Source organism: Pelodiscus sinensis, chromosome 19 (assembly GCF_052426305.1).
Source record: "Pelodiscus sinensis isolate ZL-2025 chromosome 19, ASM5242630v1, whole genome shotgun sequence".
NCBI classification, from domain to species: Eukaryota; Metazoa; Chordata; order Testudines; family Trionychidae; genus Pelodiscus; species Pelodiscus sinensis.
In genome coordinates this window covers 10,313,674-10,339,535 of record NC_143070.1, presented here as the reverse complement: position 1 = coordinate 10,339,535, position 25,862 = coordinate 10,313,674, and the positions used below count along the sequence as shown (strand labels likewise).

Sequence of the window (25,862 nt, the reverse complement as noted above, 5' to 3'; positions counted from 1 at the left end):
GTGGGGGAATAGAGACTCACAGTAGGGCAGCGCAGGAACACGATCCTGCTCAGCCAGAAGGTGCCCGGGCACAGCGGGAGGTGGGCGGGGGGGTGCCTGCTCCCCCTCCTCATGGCTGGGCGTTGCGGGAGCTTGGAGGCTCCCTCCACTCCCCTCCTCTTCCTCAGCGTCTCCCCCAGTGCAGCCATGGCTGGAGCATGCACCAGCTGCTGCCTGGGTCCACCTCCTTGGCTTGCGCAATGGGAGCCGTGCCCGGGGCCCCACTCTGGCCAGAGCACACAGGGCATGCCACCCCGCTGCCCAGAGTGCAGCGCTGGAGGAGGGGTGCCAGGGGGTTGTGCCCCAGGCAGAGGCGGACAGGCCTCAGGAAGGTGGAGAGGCCCAGCTGCTTGCTGTGCCCGGGCAGCGTTCGCAGCCCCGGCCACGCCACTGTCCTGGCTCTAGCCAGGCTCTGCTCCCCCACGTCCCGCTCCGCGCGTCTCCTTCCTCCTCCTTTCCAGATCCACGGCTGGCCGTTTTTAAAACCAGTGCCGCAACGTCACGCCGATGTGGCACCGCCCCCTCTGGCACGCCACGCGTGACCCCGCCCCCTCTGGCACGCCACGCGTGACCCCGCCCCCGGCGCAGCCCCAGCTTCACCAGCCCCAGCTCCGGTGCAGAGCGCACGCCTATGCTTCCCGTCCGTCCCGGCAGAGTGGTGCCCCGGAAAGTGTGGTGCCCTACGCAACTGCGTACTCTGCGTATGCCTAAGGACGGCCCTGCAGCATTGTGGGGTGGAAGCTGCCCCTGTCCGGGGGGGCGGTTTGAGCTCCCGGACCCCGCATGAGCCAGGACTGAGCTGGGCTGCCAGCCTACCTCCTAACACACTTTAAAAGCAGAGCCACAGCAGGGGTAGGTCCTGGACCCATCACAAGCCAGAGTTTAGCCAGACTGTTGGCCAGCCTGCTACAAAATGTACTGGTGGGGATGGGAGGGGAGGGGAGGGGCTATGGCTTATTGGTTAATGGGCTACTCTGTTACATCTCTACTGCCAACCCCTGAGGGCGCTGCCCCTGGCTTCAGAACCCAGGCAAAGTGTAACTGGACAAGGTTGACTAAAATGAATCAGTGACAACTCGGCTTTGGACTTGGTGATTTAATTGCCTTGATTTTACTCAGTCCCCCATTTGCCCGTCTCTGTTGCTTGTGTAGCTGCTGCTCCCCCACCCCCATTTCCCTTCCGGGGGGGTTTGCAATTTGCTCTTATGTGCAGGAGTGCGTGTGGGAAGGGGGAGGGGGAGGGGTTTCTCTCCTGTCCACCCACAGGTGGGGGTGTCACCAGTGGCAGATCCTAGTGATGTTGGTGGGGGGCGGGGAGGTGGATCTGGAGCAGAGCAGGTCTCTAAAGCCCTGTGGGGGGAGAAAGCGAGGAGGTTCCAGGGGGGGTCAAGTACCATGGCACTGCCACTGGCTGGGTTGGATGCTGGGCAGGGACAGAGAAACCACAAATCTCCTCCTTCCCCCTCCCCCCAAACTCCTGAGCAGTGCCCCTGTGGGTTGAGCGCTGGGTGTTACTAGCGATGTGAATGAGAAACTGGTTACCCATAGGCCTCGCCCTTAGTAAGTGATACATGCCAGGTCCTGGGTAATGGGTACCCGGGAGCAGTCCCCTGCCCGTAGCCTGGAATAGCCGGGCCTTACCACTGGGCTGCCAGCCCCTGTCCCACATGAGACTGGAAATGGCCGTCCCACGCAGGGGACAGGAAGCAGCTAGACTGGAGCAGTCCCTGCCTGTGATGGGGGGGCATGTTCCCAGTTCAGTGACCCTCAAGCTAACAACCCTGCCTGCCCCCTTTTCATCAGTTCACTGGCTAAACTTAACGTTTGACTGGTTAACAAATTACACAGAATTTTACATCCCTAGTGGCCACCCAGGAGAGATTCAAATGCTGCCCTGTTGATTGCCAGAGCGCCCACAGCCGGCAGCATCTGTTCCTGCTGGTGGTGCACATCCCCACATGCTTTGGTGCACAGAACAAAACTGATTCTGCACATAGATGGAAAAAGAATTAGAAGGAACATTGCCACTGACCTGCCCCACTTGGTCTCGGCTTCCAGCTCAGCCAGGCAACCCGGAGCAGGGAGGGAGCTGGGACCAGGACCTGCCTGGCTGCATTTTGCTGCTGCTGCATTGGACCTGCCACAGAGAGGAGCTGAACCCAGCCCAGCACCTGCAGCAGTGTCCCCAGCCCAAGCATGGCTGAGACCATGGGGGTAGCACCTGGGCACCCTGAGAGCCAAATGCTGCTGCAGGAGGTTAATGCCAATGGACACCTGGAGAACAGAGAGCAGCCCGGGACCAGGCTGGAGAGAGACCCTGAGGCTGCCCTGCCTGAGAACCAAGAGCCCCTGCAGGAGCCACTTGCCAATGAACACCGGGCTGTTGGAGGGGAGCCAGGTAAGGGGGTGTTGCTACCTGGAACCGGGCTGGAGAGAGACCCTGTGGCTGCAAAGGGCTGGGTGCAGGGGCCAGGGCTGCCTTGTCTTCAACCCCTGGCCCTGCCACGTCCCCCTTTTCCCCTCAGGCTGTCAGCTGGAGTCCCACCGGGAGCCCATGCAGTTTCAGGGAGCCATGCTGGGTGTGTGGGAAGGAGGAGCAAGAGCAGCCCCTGGCCTGTATCCCTGCTCCCCAGGCTTCCTGCCCACGGCAGATGGAAGGTCTGTGGTTGCCCATCCCTGTGGCTCTTGCCCTGGCCCCGCTCCAAGGCCCTGCTCCCCAGCCAGAGCCAGTTCATGGTAACAGCCCCAAGGGCAGCTGTGGGGAGCCATGGAGCTGGTTTCTGTACTGGAGGGCAGGGCCTGGGGGGACAGGGACACAGATCTGGGGCTACTCCCAACACCCCCTCCCCAGGTAAATGGAGAGGCCCAGGGTGACAAGGAAGCTGCTGGAGGTGGGGCAGTGGGGTCGAGTCCTCCATTGGCCTAATGGAAATGGCTCAGCCTCCAGAGCATGGGATTGTGGGTTCAAATCTCACCCCCCGGCTGCCTGGCTGGTGATGGGGGGCTCTGGAGGAAAGGGTGGGGCTACTGAGGGGGCAGGGCCCTGCTGCCCCACATCTGGGGGGGTTCCACTGCCCTGACACAGATGCGCCTCCCCAAACCCGCCACCCATGCATGAGCAGCAGGGGCTGGATCCCCTGGGCTCTCAGGGCCCCGATTCCTGGCTCCCAGGGGCTGGCTGGTGCATACAGTGCTGGGCATATGGCTGGCCAGGGGCTGTTTGGGCTGGTAGGTCAGACCCCCTGTGACAGCCCTGGCCCCTCTCGGCCTGGCTCCTTCTCCCGCTTTAGCTGTGTGGTGCCCGGGTGAGACCCCGTGTGCGGGGACGGGCTCTGGGTGGGAGGATCCTGCCCCTGGCACATGCGGGTCCTTATCTCTGTGCCTGAGCTCACTGGCCTGGCTGGCAGTGCTGGGGGGCTCTGGGCTGAGGGGGGAGGGGCTGTTCTGCCAGCCCCAGCCTGCCTGAGCCCCCGGATTCCTCTCCCAGAGCGTATGGCAGGAGGCGCGAGGGGCAGAACGGGGTGTGTTCTAGGGCAGCCCCAGCCCGGTGCTGTCAGTGAGACGCGGCCTCGCGGCCCAGCCTGACGGGTCCCTCTGTTGCAGAGCATCGCTGTAACTACAAGACAAGCACAGTCGCCCTCGCAGTCGTGTCCTTAGTTCTCCTCATCACTGTTATTGCCCTGGCAGGTGAGTTCTTAGCCCTCCCTCCTCCCCCCCCCAGCCCTTCTCTGCATGTCCCACCCCCTGGGGCTGCCCCAGTCACAGCGTCTCCTCCTGGCTCCTGCCCTGGGACAGAGGTTTCCTGGGGGATGTTCCTTCCAGAGCCGCCTCCTGCCCCCTCCCAGGCTCTGCCCTGGGCACTTGCTGTGTGGGGAGGGGCTGACTGACACTAGCCCCCCCCCCCATCCCATCTCTGGGCATGTGGGATCCCAGTTCCTGTCGCTGGGTCCAGACACAGTCACTGGGTGAGGTGGGTGATTGATGGGGTGGGTGCAAGGCAGCAGTAAGCTGGGCCCTCTGCCTGCAGCCTGTTGCCGTGAGGTACCAGCCTGACCTTCCTGCCTGCCTGAGTCCCCGCGTCATGTCCTGGGCCGGGCTGGCAGGTGCTGCCTGTCACTGAAGGGGGTTGTGAAAACGTTGATTCCTTGATCAAATGGAATTGGTGCAAACGGGTGACATCAGGGCACTGCAGGGTGTGGAAAGGGGCCTGCCCTGGGTTTTTAGGATTTAACCAATAATCCCAGGTTTATCGGTTAGTTGTTTACATGACGATTTGCTGGCATCCCTAGTTTGGGACGGGTTAGAACTTGGCAGAGTCTCCCCTAATGACCTGCCTCTGGCCCTTCACCTGCTGCTCCGGCCTTGCCAGTAGCTCTGTGCTGGGAGTTGAGGGACCCTCCGGCCGCCGTTCTCTGGCCCTGCCAGGAGGTTTCCCTTTCCGACTGGGCACTGAATTTGCGGGAGGGAATCTCTCCGCATAGAAGCGCATCAGGCTGCCCTTGGCGTCAGTGTCAAGGCCTGTTGCTGCCCTGTGGCCATTTGGCGTCCCTGTTGGACAGTCCCTGCGCTTCCCTCCCTTCCTCACCTGCCGTGAGTTGTGAGTCTGGCCCTTGGCCTTGTGCCTGGGCTGCTCTGAGCTGTCCCTGCCCCCAGGCTGGGCCTGTCCCTTCCCGCCCGGCAAACGACTCCCGCCAGGCGTCTCCCTCGCCCTGCGTCTGGCTGCGCTGGGAGCTCCGGGCAACGGGCGCTCGGCCTGGAGAAGGGCAGGGAGTTTGTTCCCCCCGCCCCTCAGCCCCCTCTTGGGCAGCTCAGCACAGAGCAGGGGAGGGGAGGGGCAGGAGCCCAGGCGAGCAGAGCTCCTCGGGGAACCAGCCTGGCCAACCCTGCTGAACCCGCCTCTTACCCAGCGTCACTGGCCCTGACAATGGCCCCTGCCTCATCTCCTCTTCTGACCCACAGCCTGGAGGGCTTTGTCACACAAGAGCCCTTTGTCAGCTGCTTCCCTGGTGAACGTGAAGAGAAACAGTGGCCCAGGGATACCACAGTCAGGGGACCCCCTTTGGGGGCTGGATTCCCAGCATCCTCCTGGCTCCTTCACACCCCCTCCCCCTCAGCACCTGCCAGGGTCAGAGGAGTCTCAGCAGCCTGGGGCTCTGGGATCATTTCTGCCACCCACGGGCAGGTCCCCTCACCCCACCCGTTCCTGTCTCATTTCAGTGTCGTCATCTGGCAGCTGTCCAGATGTGCAGGGCCCCATATGCCTGGACAGCTGGGTCGAGAAATGGGGGAAATGCTTCTATTTCTCCACAACTGAAGGGAACTGGCCCGACAGCCAGAACAACTGCTCTGCCCTGGGGGCCTCCCTGGCTGCAATCGACAACAAGCAGGAAATGGTGAGAGACTCCTCGTACTGGCCTGGCCTGGGCTCTGCCCTGTGGGCGAGGAGCAGCCCAGAGCCAATGGACTTTCCAGCCGCTGAATGCCTGGTCGGGCTGGGCCCAGGTCCCTCTGGTGTCAGTAACGGGGGGATCAGCCACTGTCAGGCCTCTCAGCAGGAGACGCCCCTCTGGGGCTGGGCGGCCCCAGTGTCTGCGGAGCTGGAGGGGGCTGAGACCCCAGTGCGGCTGGAAGGGCCAGTGCCCCTGGGTAGGGGAAGAGCAGCCAGCTGAGGTGGGGGAGGGGTCCCCTTAGGCCTGGCCCCTCCCAGCATCCCCTGCGCTGATCATCTCTCTCCTTCCCCGCAGAGGGTGAAGGGAGCCCAGCTGCCCTGTCAGGTGAAGGTTTCACACAGAGCCTGGCCTGGCCTGGAGGGCGGGACCCAGCCCTGGGGAGGTCGGGGTGGGGGGAGCTGGGTTTTGGGGGCAGGGGAGGGTTAATACAGAATTACCCAGGGCTGGGAAAGGAAGAGAGGAAGTCTCCAGCCACCCCTGGGAACACTCAGACCCCTCTGTGCGCCCCTGGGATTCCCTGCCCAGAGCCGGGGAGCAGCAGAGTTGGGCCCTGACACCCCCTCCCCCTCCACTGTTCTAGGATAACTTGCTGCACCATAAAGACAAATCTGACTACTGGATCGGCCTCCGGAAGGACCAGGGGTCGACCTGGAAATGGGCCAATGGCACCGAATTCAACCACCTGTGAGTCTTTGCCGCCATCCCCACATCTCTGAGCTCCCTGGGCTTTGGGTCCCTGGTGTTTGAGGTGCAGAATTCAGGCCGAGCTCCCAGCCAGTGCTGTGGGAGCAGCCAGAGAGCGCTTGGGGATGTGTGTGCTCAGTGTGTTAGTGATGGGTGTGAGCCAGAATTTCCTGCTTGGTGATGGGCCAAAGCCTCCTTGTCTGTCTGGCTGTAATGAGGCATCGACATGGAAGAGGCTGGACAGTGTTAGTTCTGGGTCCCTGAGGCTGCTGTAGCCCAGTTCCAATGACAGGCCTGGCTCAATGAAGTCTCAGGTCTGATTTCAGTGGGAGCTGGGTGAGATCAAACACCCAACCCCCACCTGAGCCGATCGCAGGGTGTGAATCGTAGAATGGCAGAATAGGCCTCACTGGTGGGGATGGGGTGTGCAAATCTCACCATAAGCTGCACCATGGAATCTAGATAGAAATTCCCTGCTTGAACCCTAAGAGCACAGCAGTAGGGAAGTGCCACCAAACTCCCCATGCTGGTCAGGTGTGTGATTGTGAAAAGCCCAGCGAGATGAGAGGGGCTACAAAGCAGAAAACCCAATAATAATACTGGAGGGTTTCAGCTCTCCCCATGTTGCCTGGGTACATGCCAATTCAGGAGGGAGTTCTGAAGGAACTCAGCAAAGAAATTGCAGCGCTGCCAACAGTGTGTAACCTCGTACTTACATTTACCTTTGCACCACATGACTGGAGGGTCGCTAGTGTTTTCTGAGGCTCACAGATATTAGACAACTAGACTTAACTTCAATGCCAGGCAAACAGTGGTAAAGACCAGAATTAACAGACACAGAAGTGAATGGGGTATATCTGAAGAAGGATGGACAAAGCTTTTGTAAAGGGACATCATGCCTCATCAAGCATGTGTTCAAGGGGGATCCAGTGGATATAGTGTCCTTCGATTTCCAGAGAGCCTTTGACAAGGTCCCTCATGGAAGGCTTGTAAGTAAGTTGTCATGGGAAAAGAGGGAAGTCGTGAAGTCATTCTGCCGCTCTACTCTGCACTAGTTAGGCCTCAGCTGGAGTACTGTGTCCAGTTCTGGGCTCCACATTTCAAGAAAGATGTGGAGAAATTGGAAAGGGTACAGAGAAGAGCGACAAGAATGATTAAAGGTTTAGAGAACATGACCTATGAAGCCAGGCTTCATGAACTGGGCTTGTTTAGTTTGGAAAAAAGAAGATTAAGGGGGGACATGATAGCGGTTTTCAAATATCTAAAAGGGTGTCACAAGGAGGAAGGAGAAAATTTGTTCCTCTTGGTTTCTGAGGACAGGACAAGGAGTAATGGGCTTAAAGTGCAGCAAGGGAGGTTTAGATTGGACATTAGGAAAAAATTCCTAACTGTCAGGGTGGTCAAATATTGGAATAAATTGCCAAGGGAGGTGGTGGAATCTCCCTCTCTGGAGATATTTAAGAACAGGCTAGATAGACATCTGTCAGGGATGGTGTAGACGGAGCTTGATCCTGCCTTGAGGGCAGGGGGCTGGACTCGATGACCTCTCGAGGTCCCTTCCAGTCCTATTATTCTATGATTCTGTGATTCTATGGACTGAAGACAGGAAGTATAAATGCTAAGTTTTCAGAATTGGGAGAGGGAACTAGTAGGGACCTCAAGGGTCTGTCTTGGGACCAATCCTATTTAACTTATTTATAAATGATCTGAAGAAAGAGGTAAACCATGAGGTGGCAAAATTTGCAGATGATACTGAACTACTTGAGATAGTTAAGACCAAAGCAGACTGTGAAGAGCTTCAAAAGGATCTCACAAAACCAGGTGAATGGACAACAAAATGGCAAATGAATTTTAATGTTGATAAATGTACAGTAATGCATATCGGAAAAAAATAATCCCAAGTATACATACAAAATGACAGCGACAAATATAATTTAATTACAGCTACTCAAGAGGGAGATCTCGGAGTTCTCCACAAACATCCACTTAGTGTGCAGTGGCAGTCAAAAAAAGCAAATAGAATGTTAGAAATCATTAACAAAGGGACAGAGAATTAGATAGAAAATATCTTATTGCCTCTGTATAAAGCCATGGGATGCCCACATCTTGAATACTGTGTACAGATGTGGTTGCCTCATCTCAAAAAAAATATATTGGCATTGGAAAAGGTTCAGAATAGGGCAATAAAAATGATGAGGGGTTTGGAACAGGTGCCATATGAAGAGAGACTAAAAAGACTGGAACTTCTCAGCTTAGAAAAGAGGAGGCTGAGGGTACACGAAGCTGGGATTTAAATATCCCGTGCTTCATTTGCATAATTGCGTTATGGTGCTATTTCAGAATAGCGCTATTTTGAAATAAAAATGCTGTGAAGACGCAGTTATTTCAAAAGAAAACCCTTCTTCCGAAATAACCCTTGTTTCTTATAAAAATGAGGTTTAAAAGTTATTTCGGAAGAAGGGTTTCCTTTTGAAATAACTGCATCTTCACAGCTTTTATTTCAAAAGAGCGCCATAATGCGATTATGCAAATGAAGCGCAGCATATTTAAATCTCTGCTTCATTTACAATTTCGAATGTCTGCCTTTGCATCCCTCTATCGAAAGAGGGTGCAAGTGTAGACATACCCTAAGAGGCGATATGATAGAGGTCTATAAAATCATGACTGGTGTGGAAAAAGTGAATAAGAAAAATTTATTTACTTCTTCCCATAACATAAGAACTCAGGGTCACTAATTGAAATTAATAGGCATCAGGTTTAAATCCAACAAAAGGAAGTTTTTCTTCATGTAGCGCACAGTTAACCTGTGGAACTCCTTGCCTGATGATATTGTGAAAAACAGGGCTTGTAACAGGGTTCAAGACAGAACTAGATACATTCATGGAGGTTAGGTCCATCAATGGCTATTAGCCAGGATGGGTAGGAATGGTGTCCCTAGCCCGTTTGTCGGGGGCTGGAAATGGATGATGGGGGAGGGATCACTTGATGTTTTTCTGATCTGTTCACTCGCTTGGGGGCACCTGGAAATGGCCACTGTCGGTAGACAGGATGCTGGGCTAGATGGACCTTTGCTCAGACCCTGTCTTGCCGCTGTAACTTTCTTACGCCATCTGTCTACTAGAATTTTGTGAGGGTATAAACAAGCGTGTGGAGAAGAGTGGGTCTGGTGGATCCACTTAGACTTTCTGAAAGCCTTGGGCAAGATCCCTCACCAAAGGTTCTTAAGCAAAAAAACGCTGTTGTGGGATCAGAGGGAAGGTCCTGTCATGGATCAATAATGGGGGGTATGTCTACACTACAGAGTAAGTTCGAACTAACAGACGTTAGTTCGAACTAACTTTCATAGGCGCTACACTAGCACTCCTCTAGTTCGAACTTAATTCGAACTAGCGGAGCGCTTAGTTCGAACTAGGAAAACCTCATTTTACGAGGATTAAGCCTAGTTTGAATTTACTAGTTCGAATTAAGGGGTGTGTAGCCCCTTAATTCGAACTAGTGGGAGGCTAGCCCTCCCCAGGTTTCCCTGGTGGCCACTCTGGCCAACACCAGGGAAACTCTATTGCCCCCCTCCCAGCCCCAGACCCCTTAAAGGGGCACGGGCTGGCTACAGTGCCCGTGCCAGGTGCAAGCCTGCCAGCACCCAACCAGCAGACCCTGCACCTGGCACGGCTCGAGCCAGCCACCCGATGCCCCCAGCCCTCCCCCTCTTCCCGGGACAAGGCTGGCGGCTCCCGGGAGCTTGCTCGGGACCGCAAGAGGCGGGCACCCGCCTGGGCTAGTGCGGACATCGTGGACCTCGTCCACGATCTCCGCACTAGGCACAGGAAAGTGGCCGTCTAGGGCAGGAGAGCTGCCAGCCTGGCCACCCAGGAGCAGGTGTGCATGAAAATCAAGGGGGTCCACTGAGACCCCCGACCCAGAGCCCTGAGCTTACAATGGCCGTCCTGGGTCAGACCAAAGGTCCATCTAGCCCAGTAGCCTGTCTGCCGACAGTGGCCAACCCTAGGGACCCTGGAGGGGATGGACCAAAGACAGTGACCAAGCCATTTGTCTCGTGCCATCCCTCTCCAGCCTTCCACAAACCTTGGGCAGGGACACCACTCCTACCCCCTGGCTAATAGCACTCCATGGACCCAACCTCCATCACTTGATCTCACATCCCTTTAAACTCTGTTCTAGTTGTAGCCTTCACAGCCTCCTGCAGCAAGGAGTTCCACAGGTTGACTCTTTGCTTTGTGAAGAAGAACTTTCTGTTACTAGTTTGAAACCTGCTACCCATTCCTTTCCTTTGGTGTCCTCTAGTCCTTCTTTATGGGAACTAATGAAGAACTTTTCTGGATGCACCCTCTCCACCCAACTCCTGCTTTTAGAGACCTCTATCCTGTCCCACTTCCGTCTCCTCTTTTCTAAGCTGAAAAGTCCCAGTCTCTTTAGCCTCTCTTCATATGGGACCTGTTCCCAACCCCTGATCATTGTAGTTGCCCTCCCCTCTTCCACCCTCTCTCTTCCCCTCTCCCACCTCCTTTTCCCAGTCTCCCCCAGTTTTGTTCAATAAAGACAGATTCCATTTTTGAACACAATTGTCCTTTATTTTGTACATCAAGAAAAGGGGCTAGGAAAGGGTAAGTGGAAGGAGGTGAGGGAGGAATGGGGTACGAGCCCCCGATGGGGAGGACTGGGCTGGCTTTGTGGGCTTCTGGGGGTGGAAGCTCTCCTGCAGCCCCCCAATTGCCCCCTCTCCCCAGATGGCAGCCTGCGGCAAGTGCAGCCGGGCTGATGGCCGAGTGCTGTGATGTGCCCAGTGCGGGCACTCCGGGCACTCCAAGCCAGGACTGGTTTGCAAGCAGGGCACCTCTGAGAACTGTCTGTCCGGGGTGGGGGTCGGGTCCCTTTAAGCGCAGCCCTCGGCTAGCCTGAGACAGCATCTCCACGCTCTAAGTCCTCCTCTTATGCCCTGCTGGCACTGCTTCAGGCCATCCTTAAGTCCGGTTCAGGGTCCACTTAATGTGGACATGCTAGTTCGAATTAGCAAAACGCTAATTCGAACTAGTTTTTAGTTCTAGACGCGTTAGTTCGAATTAGCTTAGTTCGAATTAACTAAGTCGAACTAAGTTAGTTCGAATTAGCGCTGTAGTGTATATGTACCCTGGTTAAACCAGATGCGGGAAAAATGTGGCCGCATTCAGATTTGGCCCACCTCACATATCTGTTCAGCCTGCTCCCAGTCCCATGGTGCAAGGGGCACTTGAGCAGGCTGTCTGCCGTGGCCCCACACTGTTCCTGGAAGCGGCTGGCTGCTGCTGGCCTGACTTTTGCATGTGCCAAGGCTGCTCAGAGACATGCCAGCAGCAGCTGGTTGCTTTTAAGAACAGTGGGGCCACTGCAGGCAAACAGCCTTCCTGAGCACCCTGCTGCACCGTGGCACTTCAGCAGGCTGGATAGAAATGTCTGAAAGTCTAAGTACACTGTATCCACTGGTTCGTCCTTGTCCACACATTGGTTATACCTGTGGTAAGGCTTCCCGCCCCTGGTTGGTGACCACGGCTCTAGAGCCTGAAGAACCCATGCTCAGAGGGTCACGAATTTGGCCCTTCCTGACTGAGGGGTGCGTGTCCAGTACTGGATGGGGACTCAGCAGACCTGGGTTTACCATTTTCCAGTGGGGTGACTTTGGGCAAGGTACTGCCCCTTTCCATGCCTCAGTTTCCCTATAATGAACCTACTCTCCTTTGGGAAGTCGGTTGAGCACTGTGGATGAGGCGAGCTAGAGGCAATTGCCAATGTATCATTCAACTACTGATAAAGTGAGCGAAGGAAAATACTACCAGGGAGTTGGTCCTACCCATGTGAAAGTTTCTGGCAGGGACTGATTCCAGCTCAGGACATACATTACACTCTAGCAAGAGAAGGGCCCCTTATAGCAGTGCCCGTGTGTCCACGCCAGGGCTTAAACCAGTATCGTTAACAATCCCCCCTAGTTACCCTGGTCTGACATCTCTGGTGTTGGCCTGGCACGTGGTCTGCAACTGAAGGCGAATTCCAGGCTGTCAGACGGGGGCTGTATCTCTCCCAGAGCCCTCTGGCCAACCCTAAGTCCCAAGGGCGGCCAGTGCCGATGGGGGAGGGGCAACTTTCCCTGTGATTCCAGAATGGACCGATCTGGCCTTACATTCTGCTAAGGACCAACAAGCTGGGTGGGGCCGAGGGAGCAGCCCCGGGGGCGTTACTGCCCAGCTCGCTTGGCCCCACAACCAGCTGCCATTCAGTGGGGTCCCAGGGGAACCCCTCAAGCATCCAGAGGGGCCGGCCAGGGCCAGGACACCAGCCTTGCAGGGGAGGGGTGGGGGTGGCAGTGACATCACAAAGGCCTGTGGCAGGACCTCAGCCTATTGGGGGACAGGGATGACCTCAGAGAGACCCTGACAACAGCCAATCAGGACAGAGGTGCAAGGCCAGGGCAAGCTCAGAGATTCCCGCGGTTTGGCAGCAACGCGGCCCCTTCCCAGGGTCTCTGCGGGGCCAGGATGGAGAATTGGGACCGAGGGGCGGGGGCAGGAGGAGCCTCGTCGGCGTTTTCTACTTCCCTGCAGCCGGTCGTGTCGAACCCGGTGAGACGGTCGGAGCCTCAGAGAGGTTTGGAGCCTGCTCAGTCTGGTTCCCCTTTGCCCCCTCCCCTCCCTCTGTCTCGCCTTTTTCTGCGTCTTCCCCCCTTTCCCTGCCCCACCAATTAGGGTGGGTGGGTGTTGGAGGGTCGGGGCGGTCGGAGGCCTCACTCAGAGCTGAGCTGGCAGAGCGCTGGGAGCCGGAGGTGACCTGGCCCCTCCTTTTGGACATCTGTGGATCCCTGTCCCCTGCCCCTGCTGAATCGGCGCTCTCAGTCTCGGTGCAGATTGGTCGAGTGGGTGGTTACTGACAGGGGAGACTTATGGCTTTTTGTTCTCTTTAAAACTGGTCGTTATTAATGGCTCCCAGCCATGCTGGAAGGGCCTAACATGTGGGGCTCTGCAGGGGCCTGTTCTGGGACGGTTCTGTTCAATCCTCATCAGTGATTGAGATCTTGGCATAGAGAGGACGCTTATTAAGTCTGTAGATGATACGAAGCTGGGAGGGGTGGCAAGTGCTTTGGAGGAAGGGTCAGAATTCAAAGTGATCTGGACAAACCGGAAAAATGGTCTGAGGTAAATAGGATGAAGCTTAATAAAGACAAATGCAAAGTGCTCCACTTCGGAAGGGACAATCCACTTCACACACAGAATGGGAAGTGACTGTCTAGGAAGGAGTCCTGCAGAAAGGGATCTAGGGGTCAGAGTGGACCACAAGCTAAATAGGAGTCAAAAGTGTGACACTTGCAAAAAAAAGCAACCATGATTCTGGGAGGCACTAACAGGAGTGTGGTGAGCAAGACAGGAGAAGTCGTTCTTCCGCTCTACTCTGCGCGGATTAGGCCTCACTTGGAGTCGTGTCTCCAGCTCTGGGCACCATGTTTCAGGAATGAATTGGAGAAATTGGAGAAGGCCTGGAGAAGAGCAACAAAAATGTGGAACAGTTTAGAAAACATGAGAGTGAAAGAACTGGGCTTGTTTAGTCTGGAAAGGAGAAGACTGAGAGGGGACATGAGAGCGGTTTTCACGTACCCAAAAGGGTGTCCCAAGGAGGAGGGAGACAAACTGTTCTCCTTGGCCTCTGAGGACAGGACAAGAAGCAATGGGCTGAAACTGCAGCAAGGGAGGTTTAGGTTGGACATTTGGAAAATGTTTCTGCCTGTTGGGAAAACTTCCTGTCAGTGTTGTGAAACACTGGAACAAATTGCCTGGGGAGGTTGCGGAATCTCCATCACTGGGGATATTTCAGAGCAGGTTGCACAGACACCTGTCAGGGATGATCTAGACGGAGCTGGGTCCTGCCGTGAGGGCAGGGAACTGGACTTGATGGCTTCTCAATGTCCCTTCCCATTCTACTGTTCTGTGATTCACAGACCAGACGGATCAGTCCCAGACCAGCAGGGCTTGCGGGGGAGGTGTGTGTGTGTCGGCAGGAGGGGGAGTGATCAAGCTGTTTCTCTACCTACCTATCTCTGGGCAGTTCCCGAGTCTCTCTAAGGGCCAGGGCTGCTCACACACTTGCTGGCGGTGCCCATGAGCAGTGGTTGGGCTGTGGCTGGTTGTACAGCTCTGGGCTCTGATTGTTCAAGTGTCCCAAGGTGCTGGCTGGGGGCAGGACACCAGCCGTGTGGGGGGAGGGGACGGTGATGCCACAAAGGCCTGTGGGGGGGAAGGAGCTGGGGGGGGCTGAGTTCATGGAGATCCCCTGACATCAGCTGCAAGGCAGGGCAGCCTCAGAAATATCCCCCCCTCCCCAGCCCTTTCTGGCTGTGTGGGAGCCCCCCAAAGAGGCGGGGCTGGAATCGCTCTGAGACCGACCCCTCGGGGTGACCTGGGCCAGCCCTTGGGACGTCCCCTGAGACCTCTCGGCCGCCCCCTCTCCCAGTCTCACTGCTGATTGGCTGAGCAGGGGGCCATGGCGAGGGAGGAGGTTTCCCAGCGGTGACCCCGGCTCCTCTTCCTTTGCAGGCTCCGCACGGCGGGGTCTGGCCTCGGGCCGGCCCTGCGGGGGGACCTGCGGGCAGAGCCCCACACGGGCGCTCAGACAGCGGGGAGGTGAGCATGGGCGAGCAGGGGGAGGCTGTTTTCCTTTAGCACTGGGGGGTGGGGGTGGGAAAGGGGAGACAGGGACCCTTGGTCAGGGCTGTGTTGGGCCCTTCCCCCTCCAGGGTCAGGGCTGGGAGTGGAAGTTGATCTCAGGGCCTGGCTGGTTCTGGGAACCTCATATCCCATCCCCTCCCCCTCACAACTCCCCCCCCCCACTATGGGATCCATCCACATTGCCCTAGTCTGGAGAGACAAGGCCCTTCCCAAGAGCCAGGCCCCATGGATCCGACTCGCTCCCCTGAGCACCAGGGCCCAGCCCCGGGGATGGAGATGGGGGCTCGTTGGCACAGCCTGGGCACGGGTCGTGAGGAGGGAGGCGCCTGGCCCAGGGGGGTTGGGAGCAGGACTCTGATGGGCCCCGTCTCCTCCCTTCCATCCCAGCTCAGCACACCCCCAGTAGGGAGCTCGGGACCCAGCTGGGACGGTCCCTCCGGGGCCCAGCCAAGGACATCGGCCGGCCGGCCAGGGAGGGGGCTGACCCCTCTGCCCACTGCTGCTGGGCCAGAGGTGAGGGACCCCGCTGGGCAATGGGCTGCTAGAGCAGACACCGGCAGATGCCAGGCCGGGGGCCCTGTGGAAATGACCCGCCCAGGCTCCCACCTGCAATGGGAGTAGGGTTACCAGGTGAGTAAAAAAATATCGGACACACTTGATCTCAGATGAGGGTGGGGGGCCGGGCCGGGAGGGAGGCAGGGCTGGCCGGGGGAGGGAGGGGGGTTGGGGCGGCCAGTGGGAAGCAGGCCTGGCCGGGGGTGGGGGGAACAGGTCGGGGGCAGCGGGACTGGACGGGGGAGATGGGGGGGAACCAGTCGATGGGAATCAGGGCTGGGTGGGTTAGGTGCAGCGGGGCTGGCCGGAGAACATCGGGGGGAGGGGGGGAGAACTGGCCGCCGGAAGCAAGGCTGGCGAGGCAGCGGGACTGTCCGGGAAAGATCAGGAGGAGAAGTGGGGAGAACCAGCTGCCGGGAGGGTTGGGGGAGCGAATCGGCCGGCGGGGAGCGGGACGTAGCCGGGCATGTGCAGATCCCAGGGCGCTGCCTGTTCCGCACACGGTCCTGGCGCAGCGCCAGTGAGTTCTGCTGCGGCTGCACAAGGCGCTTGCCCAGCGCTCAGGAGCACAGACGGGGCTTCCCCTCCCCCCCAGGCGTCACTCCAACCAGAGGCTCCCAGCGCCGATCGCGCCCCCCTCCCAGCCCCTCCCCCCCACCAGGCTTCCGTCGGGCGCCCAGCCGGAAAACCAGAAAGTCCCGACATTGCTCGTGCCCGGTGAGTTCTGACTGTTCTCACCGGGCAGAGGGCACAAAAACTGGACTGTCTGGTCGAACACTGGACACCTGGGACCCTGAATGGGAGCCCTGGGGCAGCCGGATGCTGTGGGGGAACAGCTGGCATGGGGGGGCGGGAGGCGGTAGCAGCTCCTGCAGTGATAGGCCAGAGGGGTCTGGCCCTGGGGGCCCTAGAGAGGCGCCGCCCAGGGCCAAGCCCCCACTGCCCCCTGGGTCCCGGGCCCCGCATATGACAGGCCCTTGCTGTCTTGGGACAGGAGGAGCCCGGCCACAGGGATGCACCAGCTCCCCCACCCCCAGCTTGGCTCCAGGGCCGGTGTTGCCTGCAGGGAAGGAGCTGCCAGAGGGAGTCGGAGCATCAGTCGGAGCTTTTCCTGCTCACGCCGGGACTAGAGCCACGGACCTGACCCGGCCCTGGACCGGGCACCAGGGGAGAAGGAGGAGCTGCCCCTCCCCCCCGCAGGGGATAGAACCTCCCCTCCCCCATCTCCTGTCCCTGGACAGGGACCTGCACAGCCCAGTGAGTCAGGACCAGCTTATGGACTGTAGCCATTGGGCTGCACAGCCCTGACTAAAGGGGCAAGGTACCGACACTGGCCATTGGACCACACTGCCCTTAGAAAAGGGGCAATTACTGACTCTGGCCATTGGGCCATACTGCCCTTAGAAAAGGGGCAATTACTGACTCTGGCCATTGGGCCATACTGCCCTTAGAAAAGGGGCAATTACTGACACTAGCCATTGGGTCACACTGCCCTTAGAAAAGGGGCAAGGTACTGACTCTGGCCATTGGGCCATACTGCCCTTAGAAAAGGGGCAATTACTGACTCTGGCCATTGGGCCATACTGCCCTTAGAAAAGGGGCAATTACTGACACTGGCCATTGGGCCACACTGCCCTTAGAAAAAGGGCAATGTACTGACACTGGCCATTGGGCCACACTGCCCTTAGAAAAGGGGCAATTACTGACTCTGGCCATTGGGCCATACTGCCCTTAGAAAAGGGGCAATTACTGACTCTGGCCATTGGGCCATACTGCCCTTAGAAAAGGGGCAATTACTGACTCTGGCCATTGGGCCACACTGCCCTTAGAAAAGGGGCAATTACTGACTCTGGCCATTGGGCCATACTGCCCTTAGAAAAGGGGCAATTACTGACACTAGCCATTGGGTCACACTGCCCTTAGAAAAGGGGCAAGGTACTGACTGGCCATTGGGCCACACTGCCCTTAGAAAAGGGGCAAGGTACTGACTCTGGCCATTGGGCCATACTGCCCTTAGAAAAGGGGCAATTACTGACACTGGCCATTGGGTCACACTGCCCTTAGAAAAGGGGCAATTACTGACACTGGCCATTGGGCCAAACTGCCCTTAGAAAAGGGGCAATTACTGACTCTGGCCATTGGGCCATACTGCCCTTAGAAAAGGGGCAATTACTGACTCTGGCCATTGGGCCACCCTGCCCTTAGAAAAGGGGCAATTACTGACTCTGGCCATTGGGCCACACTGCCCTTAGAAAAGGGGCAATTACTGACTCTGGCCATTGGGCCACACTGCCTTTAGAAAAGGGGCAAAGTTCTGATTCTGGCCATTGGGCCAAACTGACCTGAGAAAAGGGGCCAGTACAGACTCTACCCACTAGGCCGCTCTGCCCTAAGCCAAGCTCTGCCAGAGGGAAGCTGGGAGCCTGCAGGCTTTGTGGCGGGAGAAGCTGCCGTCACCTCGGAATCAGGTGTGGGCTGGACCCAGCGACCCGACGGAGACGATTCCAGCCCAGAGACGGGGAGTGTCACGGCGCAGACTGAAGACTAAACAACTCACCAAGCAGCCAGGACCAGGCGAGGTCACAGACAGGACCAGGGCAGCGGAGGAGGAAACCGGCCGGCCAGGACAGAGAGGGACCTGCTGAACCTCGGGGACCTGCTGAAGCTGGAACAGACGAAGGGGCCTCCCCGTCGCGCCGCTTCCCCCAGACCCGAGCTCGGGCTGCCGGTGCCCTTCAGCCAGGACGCCGGGCACAGAAGCCCCAGCAACCGCGGCGCCTAGCAGCCCTGCCCTGGGCATCGGAGGCCTGGCCAGGCCCTTCCCAGGGAGACTCCCATCCAGTGCAGATCCCTACGGCGGGGGTGGGGAACCTCAGGCGCGGGGGCCGGATGCAGCCCCGGCTGGCGGGGATCCGGCCCCTGAAGGTCGGGGCTCCCCCCTGCACTGGGGGCCCACGCTGGGGAGGGGAGGGGGGCTGTTTCTCACTTGTGTGCAGCCCCCCATAGATTTTTCTGTGGGTCAGTGGCCCCGAACCAACAAAGGTTCCCCACCCCTGCTCTGTGGGGGGTAAAGGTCCCTGGGAACCTGACTAGGGCCCCACCCATTTCACAGCCAGGAGACGTGCAACGGGGGGAGAGGAGGGGATGGGGGGGTGGCGAGGGGAGTCTGAGCTCCCCACGTGGTGAGGGGCCTGGGGCGTCAGCTGCTCCCTGACCTGGCTGGGATGGGACAGGAGTTGTCCTGCCCCAACACGGGCACTCACGGAGGGGGCAGATCAGAGCCACCCTGAGGGGCAGGGAGAAGTGAGGGAGGAACGGCTCTAGCTCTGCCCCACAGGCTACTGGGAAGTGAAATTGGCACTCTTGGGATGCCCCCACCCCCACTGCACACAATCCTAGTTTGGGCCAGGACCCAGCCGGTCAGAGAGCCGGGAAATTTCCCAGGGAAGCCCCCGGGAGTGTGCCAGGGAGCAGCGTGGACACGGTCTGGCTGTGAAATGGGCGAGGTTGCAGGGGGACGCGATGGGGCCCTAGTTCCGATGTATTACCTGGAAGTTGTGGGAAAGGGTCTGCCAGAAACTCCTGGCCCTGTTGGTCTTCAGGGTCATTGGGGAATCCCCTAGTGCAGCCTTTCTCCAGCTGGGGCTCCCCACCCAAAAGGGGGTCCCAGGGCCAGGGGAAGGGGCTCGCGAGCAGGGTCACTGGCCGCCTGGGTTTTCCCAGCCATGACCTCGTCTTTGGGCCTCAAATCTTCCTCTGGGCAGATGTTTGGAAATCTTAAAAACTGTCGGATTTCTCCCGGCTTTCCCAGCTGAGTGGCAGGAGAGCAGCGGCTACTGTCTGGCCATCCGGTTTGGGGGCAGCCCCATTGACAGCAGCAGCACAGGAGGAAGGGAGGCCTGGTCCGGTGTTGCCACCCTTCCTTCTGCACTGCTGCTGGCGGGGGGGCTGCCTTTCCATCTGGGTGGCTGCAGAGCAGCGGCCCCTGGCAGGTCACCCAGCTCAAAAGTCAGCGCCACCACCAGCTGCAGCGCAGAGGGAAGGGGGCAGTGCTGCAGGGTGTGGGGCTGCCTTCTGAGCTGGGTGGCTGGAGAGCAGTGGCTGGTGGCCAGGGGCCCTGCTTAGACGACAGCGTCCCTGCCAGCAGCAGCACAGAAGCAGGGTGGCTCCATGTTGTGTCACTCCTACTTCTGCACCACTGCTGGCGGTGGCCCTGTCCTCCGAGCTGGGCGCCCCAGGAGCAGCCACGACTCTCTGGTCACCCGCTCGGCCGTCAGTGCTGCCCAAGAGCGGTGCAGCAGGAAGTGCAGGAGGGGCGGGATTGCAGCACTTCCTTCAGCACCGCGGCGGGTGTCAGCCCTGCCTCCCAAACCAGGTGACCAGAGAGTGGGTGCCACTGGCCAGGGGCTACCTCAGAGGGCAGCGCCGATACCAGCAGCAGCACAAACTAGGGGTGTCAACGTGTGTAGCTGGCTACACGATTAACCGATACGTCTGGGCTTATTGGTTAATCCTGTCGCCTCCACACACCCCTCCCCCGGCTGCCTCAGGAACAGAAGCAGCAAGAGGGGGGGAAGGGGGAAGCTGGTGTCTGTGGGGATCCAGCTATTAAGCTGCCTCCCCGTGAGCACCAGATCCCATGGAGCTGCCTGGCCCCCACCACGTGCTGCAGCCTCTCACAGAGATGAAGCAACATAGAGGTGAGGGGGGCAGGCGGGAGCTGATGCACACGGGAAGCAGCTTTTAAGACAGCTCCCCATGTGTATCAGCTCCTATGGAACCACGTCTCACCCATCCCCCTCCACTGCTGCCTCCCTATCAGCGTGGGGGCAGGGCAGAGATGAGATGAGCTGTTCGGGGAACTATCTTCTAAGCCGGCTCTCCACACAGGCCAGCTCTATGGAGCCCCCTTTCCTCCCTTGCTGTCTCACATAGAGGCGAGGGGGATGGGGGGCTGCTCGAGGGGAGCTGACTTAAAATCTAGTTCTCCATGAGCACCAGTTCTGAGGAGCTGCCTGCTCCTGCCTCTCATGTTCCAGACGAGGCTGCTGCAGAGCAACCTCTGTCCGGGGCTGGCACAAGCTCTCGTCGCACAGAGGCTGCTGTGTGGGATGCCGGTGCAGCCTCTGTCTGCTGTGTGGGATGCCGGTGCAGCCCCTCATTGCTGACTCAGGCCCCAGGGACTATCAAATAATCGTGGAATTGCTACAGTTTGATGTAGTGACATGATTGTTCAGTGACTCCCTGTCTGACATCCCTAGCAAAAAGGGAGGGTGGCCCTGGACAGTGCTCCCCTCGTCCTCTGCCATCGCCGGCGCCACCTCTCACTCAGGGCAGCTGGACAATCCGCGCTGTCTCTGGTAACAGTGCAGAAGGCAGGTGGGCTGCTGCAGCTTTGCCTCCCTGCCTTCTGCGCCGCTGCTGCTGGGTAAGGATGTTAAATAACGATTCATGGACAAGTTGAGGAGTCGATGGAATTTCCATTGGCTACTCGACTAGTCGATGGGCACTTTCTGCACTTTGAACTGGACAAGGGCCCCAGCAGGGCCTCCTGTGCACTTCAAAACGGGAACTCCGTGTGCAGCCCGGTGCCAGCAGGAAGTTCCACTGACTCGGCTTTACGAGGGTCCTTCCGCTTTGAAAGGCTCAGGATCCTGGAGGCTCTTGTGCATTTCTGAGTGGAAGCACCTGCATGGAGCCTGGAGTCAGTGGGGAACTGAGACCACTGGGAACCCGAAAGTCCATGCGGCGCTGCTCCTTTGGAGAACCCCCTTTTCAACCTTTTTCCCATGAGTAGGTAGCGCCAGCACCACCAGCAGTGCAGAAGGGAGGGCGGCCTGGTGTGCTGGTGCCTCCCTTCCCTCTGCACTGCTGCGGGTAGAGGCTCTGCCTACTAATGGGGAGGCTGAGGAAGTTATAAGGGGTCAGGTGCCCAACCTGGATGGCAACCCCACTGCCAGCAGCAGTGCAGGAGGGAGGGAAGCTGGTCTGATATCGCCACCCTCCCTGCTGTGCCGCTGCTGGCCGTGCCTCTCACTTCTCAGCTGGGCAGCTAGAGAGCGCAGGCACCATGTGCACAAGGCCGCCTGCCCCCAGCCAACGCACATAAGGTCTGTGGCTGCTGCCCTCCCTTCCGTGCCACTGCTGGGGGCAGCCCTGCCTGCCACACTGAGGGTACGTCTAGACTACAGGCTTCTGTCCTCATCCCACAAGGAAAAACAGGGCTGCCGACAAAGGGCTTTGATGTCGGCAGGGGAGCGTCCAGACTAGCGCGCTGAGCCGACAAACAGCTGATCAGTTGTTTGTCAGCTCAGCGCGGCAGCCATGTAAATTTAAATGAAGCCGCGATTATTTAAATCGCGGCTTCATTTCCCTTTGCCGATCTGTCTGATCTACATGCTTCCATCGACGGAGGCATGTAGTCTAGACACAGCCATACTGTCGAGAAAGCTTCTGTCGACAAAGAGTGTCTAGACTAAATCTAGTTCTGTCGACAAAGCAAGCCGCTTTGTTAACATGACAGTGTAGACGCAAAGGACAGTGGAGATGCAATAGCGCCTTCTGTTGACAGAACTCTCTCGACAAAAGGCGTTATTCCTCGTAGATGAGGTTTACAGCCCTCGACAAAACTGCTGAGTTCTGTCGACCTTGTTTCGACAGAATTCAGCGGCAGTGTAGATGAAGTCCACTTTTGTTGACAAAACCCTGTAGTCTAGACACACCGGCTACATCTACATTGGCACCCTTTTCCGGAAATGCTTAAAACGGAACAGTTTTCCATTATAAGTATTTCCGGAAAAAGAGCGTCTACATTGGCAGGATGCTTTTCCGGAAAAGCCCTTTTTCCGGAAAAGCGTCCGTGGCCAATGTAGATGCGCTTTTCTGGAAAAAAGCCCCGATCGTCATTTTTGCGATCAGGGCTTTTTTGCGGAAAAGACTACTGGGCTGTCTACTCTGGCCCTTTTCTGGAACAGTTTTTCCAGAAAAAGGACTTTGGCCCGAGCGGGAGCAGCATAGTTTTTCCGGAAAACCACTGACAATTTTACATTAGATCGTCATTGCTTTTCCGGAAAAGCAAGCAGCCAGTGTAGACAGCTCGCAGCTTATTCCGAAAAAGCGGCTGCTTTTCCGGAATAAGTGGCCCAGTGTAGACACAGCCACCCTGAGTGGCCTGCGAGTGGCCCATGCTGGCAGGACACCCAGCTGCAAAGTCAGCACCAGCAGCAGCGCAGGAGGAAGGGAGGCCTGGTCTGGTATCTCAGCCCTTCCTTCTGTGCCGCTGCAGGCGGTGGCGCTGCCTTTGGACCTGGGCGGCAGCAGAGCAGCGGCTGCTGTTGTGGGGCCCAGATCGGAGGGGGCCCCACTGAGCAGCGAGTGAGGGGTGGTCACTGACGGGTCCCCCATCTCAGAAGTCAACGCCGCCCCAGCAGCAGCACAGAGGCAGGGTGGCCTGGCATGTTGTTGCCACCGTTCCTTCCGCACTGCTGCTGGCAGGGCTGCCTTCTCCGCTGGGGACCACAGAGCAGGGGCCACAGGGGAGGTGCCCAGCTCGGAGGGCAGCTCCGCTCCCAGCAGCAGCGCAGAAGGAAGGGGGTGTGGCTGCCATTGCATCCTTCCCTCTGCCCCCTGCTGGGGGCATCGCTCCCTTCCAAGCTGGGTGGCCAGAGTGAGCGGGATCCCAGCTGTGGGGTCAGTGCCAGCAGCAGCAGCAGCGCAGGAGAAGTGGAGGCAGCGATGCCGTTGCCACCCTTCCGTCTGCGCCGCTGCTGGCCAGGTTGGGGGCAGAGAGCAGCTGCCCCTCCAGTCGCCCAGCTGGGGAGGCCAGGAGAGATCAGGGACATTTCTTCTTATTTCCAAACTCCGCCGGGATGGGGACCTGGGGACTGAAGACGAGGCCACGGCTGGGAAAGCCCAAACGTCCGGTGCCCCCGTGAGCAACCCTCCTGCCCTCGCCTTGCCGCCCCCTTCTGGGCAGGGACCCCCAGGGGGAGAAACGCTGCACTAGGGGATTCCTCTACGACCCCGAGGGCCACCACGGCCAGGAGTTCCCGGCAGCCCCTTTCCCACCACTTCCAGGGAGGAGGCGGCAGGTTCTCAGGGGAGGTTTCCCCAACTCAGAGATCTGCCTGGATGGAGAGTGGAGGAGCAAAGGGAGGGCCTGGCCAGGAACGCCCAGGGCCAGGGCAGGGCTCACATGGCAGCACCCACGGCAGGGAGTGGCCAGAGACTCCTGGGAACCGACGGGTGTGAAAAGGAACCTGCTGCTCAGCCAGGCCAAAATCTCTGTGTCTGCCGGCCACTGGGGCCAGCCCAGATGTATCCAGCCTCCCGCTGACTCTGGAGTCCCTGCTGCCTTCTCCTGCATTGCCTGGAAGAGAAGTGATTCGTGGTGTCCGAGAGATGATCCTTCAACGCCAAAATTTCCACCCACCTCGGGGTAGCAGGAGCCAAGTAAAAAAATTGTGAGACTGGTTTAAAATAAAAAGATTGAAGAGAAATCAACTAATAATGGATTGTATGAGCTTTGATTTCTGGGCCTTAAGCACACGCGCGGGTGGGTCTCAGCCATTCCCTGCAAACCGAAGGACTTGAAACACTTTTCCCATGACAGCCGAGGGGGCGGCTACACCCCAGGGCCTGTGGGGACAGAGCGGTGCCAGCAGAGCCCCTCACTGGGATGCAGCCCACAGGCACAGCCCCCTCCCCAGGCAAAGCCCTCCCAGACTCCTGGCTGGAGCAGTCATGCCTAGGAGTCAGAGCAGGGGCTGTGGGTCATAGCTGGGGTCAGGAGTCCCAGAGCAGCCCAAAGGCCGGTCTCATGGGCTCAGACTTGAACGGCCGAAGGAACCATCATGAGCATCTGGTCTGACCCCCTGCACCTTGCAGGCCTCAAAACCTCCCCCACCCTTCCGGCCCCAGCCCCACTTGCCCCCCAGCCCCACTTGCCCTGGCTGAGTTACTGATGCCCTCACGTCACGACTCAGTGATGGCAAGGGATGGAGAATCCCCCATTGCACGACTTGGTCTCTGCAGAGGGAGGCAGCCGCATGCACCCAACCCCTACGGGCTCTGCCCGTCTGACCCCTTGACAAGCCCTTCCCCCCCCCAACACGGGGTCAGTCAGAGCAGGCGTGTTCTGGCCGGAGCCCCCAGCCACACGGCGGGGAAAGAATTGTCTGGAGCAGCTCAGCACTGGGGAGCCCACGTTTCCCTCTGCGGAGCGCGGGGCAGCCGGTCCAATTCCTCCCACCCATGTCAGTCCAAGGGCCGCCGATGGGAGCTGGCAGCACAAACGCTCCCATTCCCGCCCAGTCACCTGAGCCCCCGTGTCCCTGGGCCCAAGCCCTGGGCCCCGCTGGCCGAGGAGCAGGGACTCCGACCGCCACATGCTGAGCCCCAGGAACAATCCCCGCTCTGGGCCCCTTCCTAGCAGCCCTGGCGTCTCTCCCCTCATGCGGCCTGTGGGCACGGCCCGTCCGAGGGCCTCCCTGGCCGTGGCTGCTGCTGGAGGCTCCTGCCCCCTCGGCTCCCCTGGGCCCGGAGCTCCCTGCGCATCCTCCTCCTCCTGCAGTCAGCCCGGCCTGAGCGGCTCCAGAGGCTTTTCTACTCCGCTCCCTCGGGGGGCAGGCCCAGCAGGACGGGGGGGCTGATTCTCAGGGCAGGGTTGATGCCCCCCCAGCCCCCGGTCATCTGAAGCAGGGGGCTGAGCCCGCCAAAGCTCATGATCCCACCTGCATGTTTTATTGGTCTGTAAAGTGCTACCAGGCCATTTGTTGTGTGACCAGAGCGAGGGCTGAGGAGGAAGGTCCGGCCTGGGGCTCACAGCCGGTTGTGCTGGGGGTGGGATGAGGCAGAGGATGCAGGCCAGGCAGAGGCCTAAGAGGGTCTGTCCATGGCCAGAGAGGGGATCCCAAGGAGCGACTGTCTCGAGTTGCAGCTGGGGAGCTCTGGGGTGGGTATTAGGGGAAACGATTTCACTGAGGCTGGTGAAACGCTGGAGCGGGAGGCCTGGGGAGGGGGGGGAATCTCTGTCCTGAGAGGATTTTAAGGCCAGACCGGACAAAGCCCTGGCTGGGGTGAGTGAGTTGGGCTGGGCCCTGCTCTGAGCAGGAACAGGACGAGCTGACTCCTCAGGGCCCCTCCAGCCCAGTGATTCTAGGACTCTGCACAGGGGCAGAGAGGGGGGTCCCAGGAGAGGTTCCCAGTTGCACCAGGCCTAGAGGCTAGAAGAGGGATGTGGGGGGTGCACTGGGCACTGGAACTAGGACGTGGTTTCTCCTGGGCGTGTGTGTTGCTTTTGCTCACACTCAGCTGAACGGCAACATTTCCTCCATCATCATCATCAGACTAGTGAACACAACAGCCCCAACCTGCTCCCGGGGGGATGCTCAAAGGAAGCACCAGAAACCACGTCGGCTGGTCCAGCTGCCCC

At 58.7% G+C, this 25,862-nt stretch overlaps 1 protein-coding gene across 1 annotated transcript in view; it reads left to right on the top strand.

Annotated features, from left to right (window-relative positions):
- Window positions 1-1,344: 1,344 nt before the first annotated feature.
- LOC142823079 (early activation antigen CD69-like) overlaps window positions 1,345-25,862 on the top strand; it is a 50,030-nt gene continuing 25,512 nt past the window's right edge. The window contains exons 1-4 of the mRNA XM_089770486.1: window positions 1,345-2,437; window positions 3,643-3,726; window positions 5,257-5,432; window positions 6,070-6,173. Coding sequence (XP_089626612.1) covers window positions 2,236-2,437; window positions 3,643-3,726; window positions 5,257-5,432; window positions 6,070-6,173 — 566 coding nt within the window. The 5' untranslated portion in view covers window positions 1,345-2,235. The remainder of the gene's footprint in view (window positions 2,438-3,642; window positions 3,727-5,256; window positions 5,433-6,069; window positions 6,174-25,862) is intronic.